This window comes from Mesitornis unicolor, unplaced genomic scaffold (assembly GCF_000695765.1).
Source record: "Mesitornis unicolor isolate BGI_N332 unplaced genomic scaffold, ASM69576v1 scaffold10795, whole genome shotgun sequence".
NCBI classification, from domain to species: Eukaryota; Metazoa; Chordata; class Aves; order Mesitornithiformes; family Mesitornithidae; genus Mesitornis; species Mesitornis unicolor.
Window position 1 is genome coordinate 141 of NW_010184823.1, and position 7,283 is coordinate 7,423.

General features: G+C 37.6%; 1 protein-coding gene across 1 annotated transcript; it reads right to left on the bottom strand.

Moving 5' to 3' along the window:
- Window positions 1–205: 205 nt before the first annotated feature.
- RGS18 (regulator of G-protein signaling 18) lies at window positions 206–5,867 on the bottom strand (the record flags this gene model as incomplete). The annotated part of the gene is made up of 4 exons (XM_010184620.1): window positions 5,749–5,867; window positions 4,943–5,044; window positions 1,445–1,506; window positions 206–372 (listed from the first exon to the last, which is right to left on the bottom strand). Coding segments are annotated over exons 1-4 (450 nt in total), but the record flags the coding sequence as incomplete, so codon positions are not given.
- Between the last annotated feature and the right edge of the window lie 1,416 nt (window positions 5,868–7,283).

Below are 7,283 nucleotides of genomic sequence, written 5' to 3' on the forward strand. Positions count from 1 at the left end.
GGAGTACAGAGGACAGTGAGAATAAACTATGCAGGTGCTTCCAGATGTCCTTCCAGAGGTCTGACATTGAAGACACAGCCTTCTTACATCTGTGACTACACAATTAGCTGTTGCCCCTGCTTCTGGGCATGCACTTCTTGAAAGCAGATTTCGTCATATGCAGTGTTGTCAAATATGTGTACAAAGAGTAATGTTTTTACTGTACCTCTTTCGGAGCATCCTTCTGTATGAATGTTTCATAAATGGTCTTAGCTTTTTGCAAAATTTCATGTGTAGTTTTGCTTTTCTTGTAATCCTCGCATGCTATCCAGAACTCAATGTTCTCTTCACTGAACTCAGTTTTCAGAAACTTCATAAAGGCATCCAATCCAGCTACAGAAGTGAATGTTGAATTGCATTTTAAAAAAATACCCTTAACATACAGTTACTCCTTTCACATAGTCTGTGCAAGGTAACAAAATAAGTTATGGTCCCTGTGAATTACATCACATTATAATTACTTTAATGTACATAAATGTTTTCAAATAAGTGCCATTCTTTTATGATGATCCTGAGGGGTGTAAAACTCCCATTACAGAATTCTCAGCATCTGTAAAAATCCACTACCAATATCTCATGAATTTACAAATAGAGGCAACAAAAACATATGGATGTATATGGAAGTGACAGACTTTGTTCCAGCTGAGTATAAATTTAGGTTGAGTGAAACACTATTTGAATCTTTACTCATAAGTACACTGTTCTCCAGTAACAATTTAAAATGAATGGCTTTTAGTGTGTTTACAATTTGCTTTATGCTATTGCTATTACACTGAAGAAACTTTATTTCACAAAAATGCTTAATCTGTGGAAGTAATGACATCAATCCTTGAACGATCAATCAAAAAGCAATCGTATTGATGTCAGCTGTTCAAGGAACAGATCTCAAAACACACAGTGTCCAGCATTGCAGCTGGATCATACGTGTGTCCCCAAATGGAAGGCAGGATGTATGTGCATTTGATAATGCAAACAAAACAACAGGCCCTTCCAAATGACGGCCAGTTTTGAACCTATCACTCTTTTAGAAACAAACTGTATCAGAAGTGACAAAGTCTTCTCTTAAGCATGTAGAACTTGCTTTCATTTTTAAGGTTTGGTCTTGCAGTCAGGAGTATTTGAGCAATATTCAAATGAAATTCTACTCTTGATTGAATGAACTTTTTGCTGTCTGTTATATTACTTTGTTCAATTAAATATGAAACCTAAAAATTATTTTCAACTCTTTTCAGTAGTTGACAGCATGCTAAGCACATGAGGAGAGCAGAAGCACACACTACTGTAAATGACCCATCATGCCTAGTTTAGGTAACTGCTAGGTCTGCTTAAGGGCACAATTGGATTTTATAATTTTCTATCAATTTTCCATCCTAACATTCTGCAAGGAGAGTAAAAAGCTACTAACCTTTCTCAGAAAGCAGTTTGTCAAAAGATTCTCCCCATTTCACTGCCTCTTCAGGAGACACACTGCTTAAGAAACAGAAAACAGTTGTGAAGAATTGTGCAAATTGTGCATTTGAAGTATTGTAACATATGTTCTCTGTTACCATTATTGCTTGAGACTGTTTCACAAAGCCTTTGGTCAGATCACATTACTAAAGGAGCTCATTCTCTTAGGGACTTCAGGGACATTTGGTCTAATTTTTTTCTGATATTTTTCCTGCAGAGTTGTACCTTTTCCCCTGTTTCAAAAAACATCAGAGCAGAGATTTTTCTTTTCAGTGTTTGTGTTGTGCTACTAATCTTTAAGGGAATTGAGATTATGCAGTATGGTAAAACTCATAAGAGAAACAGGACAGTCACCTATTTAAACTTTAAAAAAATGGTCTTGCAGAGAAGTGGTTTTGAATGCATTTGGTCTGAGGCTGTTACCACAATCTATTTTTAATGAAATACAGGAAATTCTATAGCCTGAAGACAAAGTGGCAGCAATATGGTTTAGGTGATAGTCTTATAGGGTAACAGCACAAGTAGCCTGGTTTGTTTACCATAAACATGTTTCAAATGTCATGTTATTCTGAGACACTGTGTTCTGTTTATAAAATTCCACGTATTCTTCATCAAATATGTCAAGTTGCACGTATTTTACCTTGATTTCAAACATTCTGCCTTAGAGAACAATGCAGAAAGGACTAAAGAATGCCCTAGTTCATTGACTCAAACAGAATTTTTGGGAAACCCTTTTTTGGTGGAATATAGGTTAACCCTGAACACACATCTGGAAAGTACTTTGATTCTTGTAGACCAAAACTGGAACAAGCCTGGAGATGAACTGTATCACACTAGGACTAGAACTTAAGTTCTAAACATGAGGGTGAAGTCAATTTTTATCAGGTACTTTATAAACATTAATATTTAGAACCATTTTAATTCAAGGGCAAAGCACAGCACAGTGAAAATATCAATAAGCAACTTTCCAGGATTATTTGGTTAAAACCACTTCTTATGGACTGAACAGTTCTTGAAAACGATTCCCCCTTCTTTGGGAAGGTTTGCTGTTCTGTTGGCTGATTCACAGTTTGGGTTCCCTCGGCAAAATCTGCAGGCACCTGAAGTTTAGATAAAGGCAAATTCCAATCACTTTGAGACGGAATTTAAGCCAGTAATGATCTTGGTTTTGCACAAAACTCAACGGACAATCTTTAAATTTTTTAAGTAAATGTAATATCTCTCCTAGCTGAAATAATTGCTCATAGGGATTACATTTTTACCTAGGAAGAGACAAACAGTTCTTGAGAGATACAACAGCTAGAGAACTGCAATCTAAGAAATGAACATAGGCCAGTAGAGTAGGGGGATTCTGGAGTCAGGGAAAATGAAACCTCACTCCCTTACAGAGTTTTTTAATGATGAGAAGTACAAAAAGTGCAGTTCTCTGAACTGTGTGGACTTGTATTTCTGGGAACAGTGGGTCCTATAGCTACAGAAACTAACTTGGTCACAGTAGAAGATAAACCCTGATGGTTCAGACAACATACACAGTCCACAACTGCCCAGAATGCTGGACAGGTTCTTTGCTGGGTTTGGACACTCTTTAGTGTGAATTTCTGATTTTCCTTCAGAAACAACAGCTGGGTGCAGCACTGAGTTTCTGCAATAATAGACAGAAACTAGATTTGTTCAGCTTTACCACTTTCAAGAGATGAAACTAGTTAACATGTCACAGGCATTTCCACTATCACCATGCTGTCCATCTGCTGTGTTTCATTAAGTTCTCTTTCTACTTACGTCAGTATCTCTGTGTGGAGATGGGAAAGCTTAAAAACTAAGTAAATCACTTAAATCATCACTCTCAAATTATTATCTCACAATTATTTCTAGGAGTAATTTTCTTTTTTTTTAAAATTTTTGCCAAACATGATCTACACCTCTTTCTAATCTATATATAGAGAAAGGTCAGCAAAAATCTACCAGTTTCTCTTCTGTACAACAAGAACAGCAGAATCCCTGTTAGTCAGGCACCCGGCTGAGAGTAACATGGAAAAAGGCAGTTGGCTGACTGCAGAAGTGATAGTCTGTGGTAGGGGGAAATTCTTTAGAGAATTATTTGTTGCTATTGTATCTGCCCCTGAAAGTGCCTTTTCACAGGTGATAAGATTGCACTGATGTCTGTGTACTTTGTATGAAATACCCAGGGATAATCAGCCACTCAATACTGCATGCAGGTGGCATGGAGGCTGTGCTTTCTCTTTTTAGATGCAATCTTAGCATGGTTTTACATGTCTGGAACTGAGGCAAGGCACCTCTTTTACCTTTGTTCATCATTGCAATGTCTTGTATTTCTGAGTGAACTGTAAAACCATTGAATTAAGGTTTCTGCCAGCAGCAAAACAAGAAAGTAAGAGAGGGGAAAAAAAAAAGTAATGAAACCTGCCATGAGTGTGGAGTGGAAAGCCTTCCAGATCAGGAGTACACCCTGTCATTTGGATGGGCACAATATTTGGACATGTGAGCAAGGAACATTGCCTAATCATCCAGATGCATAGGGACAAGTGTTGAGATACCCACTTCTGGGCCACTTTTCATAGGTTCTAGAAACAGAGTTTGGGACTTTACACAATTTCTACCAACACAAATAGTGAGGACTTGTAGAAGCAGTGCTGGTCAAAGCAGGCATCTTGGCCTCAAAGATAGTAACTGCTTAAACAAAGTTCATGAAGCTTAACAAGAAAAAAGAGCACAGGGAAGCACTGAAGTGTACTGAAATGATCTGTGATGGAAAGAAAGGGGGAGCAAATTTTTTAGGCCTGCTTTTTTCAGTCAAGACCTCCAAATGCAATTCTTAACATATCAGTGAGATCTTGGTAGCCCACTGAAGTCCAGAACAAAACTCTTGCCAAATTCAACAAAATCAAGATTTCACCCTGCATCTTTATGGGAAATAGCACAACACGGACAATATTATAACTTTCTAAACATCAGTATCTGAATTTTGGAGACCTGAGTGTTTGACTACTGCAATTACTGAGGAAATATGCACTTGACATGCATCTGTCATTTGTACATCACAGAATTCTTTGGAAAACCTGCTTTCCAAGGAGCTGTATGATTTTCCTGTAAACAGTAATTTGTCAACTATGTTTCTGAGTTGATGCTTGCTCAGTATAGTCAGTGGGGTAATAAAAATGCTATTGGCATGAGTAAAGTTTTAAATGTACCTGCAAGTGTAAGGGGATCAGTCTACACTTGGTGTGAAAACACTAATGGTGAGTTACCTTGATGCATACCAGATAAGCCTATAGCGTTTGTATGCTTGGGTTAGGTTGCAAGTTTTTAAATTAATCTTGAAAGCATTACTCTCTGTCAAGTCTGAATGCACACACACAAATGCAGGAAACATTCTGAGTCACACAGGCACTTCATGAAAGGAATCCCCACCAACTCAGTCTTTTAAAATGCTTACCTTGCTATCTTTGTCAAGTTTCCAGGTTTAGCAAGATGGTCACCTTCATGAAATTCAGATTTCTGCAGCAGAAGGCTCAGCCTGTTTCTCTTCTGCTTTGCTCTACAACAGAATTAGGGTAGCTTTTCAAGCAACCTTGCTGAAAGTTTTTTTGAGGAGGTTTTTTGTTTGTTTTTGTTTGTTTGTTTTCACCCTCTAACATTTCCTTTGACTGATATCTCTGCTTCTGCATCGTAGGTTACCCTATGTTCACTTACAGTAACACTGAAGTTACTTATCCTACATATATTGTTCACATTAATGGTTTTGTTCTTTATACATTAGCACAAATTTACATATAAAGCACTGGCAAAGAGAAATGAAAATCTTTTTATCTTCAGAATCTTTTTCATTTCATTTAAAAATGGGGGGGGAGTGAAATTTCACATTAGAGAACAGAAACAGTTGGCTCAGCATCTTCCACTTTTAATGTTGCACAAAGAAAAGGAAGTATTGCTTCCTGTCATTTGAAATTTTTAAAACGAAACTTTCCCGGATCATATTCAGGATTTAAAGAAGCGTTTCTCAGAACTTCTTGAAACCTCCTGTTCCTATTTTCTTAGTTTATGATTTGTCTCGTGTTCTTAAAAAATATTTCTCTGATTAATTACTATTATATTTATACCGTTCCTAACATTGCAGTTCATGAGTTTTCTTGTGTATCAGTCAAAACCAAAACCATGATCTATGCCCTAAATTCATACCCACAAGCTACATTAGAAGATTCCTCTATGTAAGCAGAACACTCAGAATATCTTAAAACTTACCCAGGCTTGCTTGCTTTATGTGGCTCTTCTTTAATTGCTGATTTCATGACTTTGTAATAGGATTTCTCCTTTGAAGCAGAAATGTTTAGTTGGGGGAATAAAAGAAGTGGGTTCTCCATCTTCCTCTGAAAAAGCTTCCCAGTTTCAGAAAATGTGTCCTTTACTTCCTTACAGTGGTCGCATCTGGCATAAGTGCTGTGCTCAGGAGGGCTCTCACATGCTGTATGGGGCTGGGCTGCCCGCCGCTGCTCTGCTGAGCAGGTTGTGTCCAGAGCAGGTAGTGGGGAGAAGGAGGTCCTCAACCTCCACTGCCACTGCAACTGCAGGTACGTGGGACTTTAAGTAGAGTTCTGGTTTTACAGTCGTCATTTAGGGAAGTGAGACTGCAACTTTGCAAAATGGCCGTTGATATCCAGACACAAACACAGAGTTATCAGCAGACAGCAACTCCTGGGTGTCTGCTTGTGGAAATTGGTATTTCACTAGACCTAGGACGACGCCATCATTTACTCTCAAACACCTGGGAAAAGTGTACATAGTTTCTCTAAAATAAACTTTAATGAGAATAATTTTGCATAAAATAACATGCAATGTTGCCTTACGCTCTTAGAGGAACTTCTAACTGACCTTAAACTGCCCTCTACAGCCTTCAGTGCCACATGCTGGACACAACATCATTTCTGTCTACAATATGCCAACTTGAAACTCAGGGTTTCTCTGTCTCCTGCCAGGGCTAGATGAAGCTGTGATTGATCAGATATTTTTAAGTGAACATTTTATTTTTTGTGCCATATTTCAGAAATGATGAGTACCTACTTCCAAATTCAAGTTTGTCCACTTACAGCTCCTCCTTTATCTTTGATATCTGTGGCTTTCTTTTCATTTACAATCTCCCAGCCAGCATAAAAAGGTCTTTACTTCAGCACAAAAAATAGTGATTTTTAAAATTTTCTTTTTCCAGTAAATTACCCCAAATTTCTCATTTCAGTTTGTATAATGTAAAAAGGCATTATTTTTTTAGGTTTATCAGCACAGATTACCTCTTCACATACAAGCTGGATTTCAATTAAGTTTCTTATTCTTAAGTACAATTTGTGTTGGAGATGTCATAGGAACAGTACGTCTACCAAAGAAAGCTCTTCAGTGTTAGTTGAACGAGGGGCTGGAAAAGATTAACATTATGCAGTAGTTAATTGATTAAGAATTAAATAGTTCTCCTTTTTTAATGCCAGTGCCTTGTTTTGATTATTCAAGTAAGACACCAAGTCTTGGGGAGAAGACATAACCTCATCACCTTCCCACAGTTTTGTCCAGTTCTAAGTCATTACTGCAACAAGGGTAAGTTCTGGCAAGAGTCCCACCGTGGCCTCTTCCTTGTGGCTTGCAGAGCTGAGGAGGACAGGAAGTACTAATATTCAAAAGAATTTAAAAAACAAATGCAAAACAACCCTCTGCTGGGACTCCAAATTTTTGAAACATAAAAAAAAGTCCACTATTATGATTTTTTTTTGAGAGAAAAAGAATGAGAGAACTCA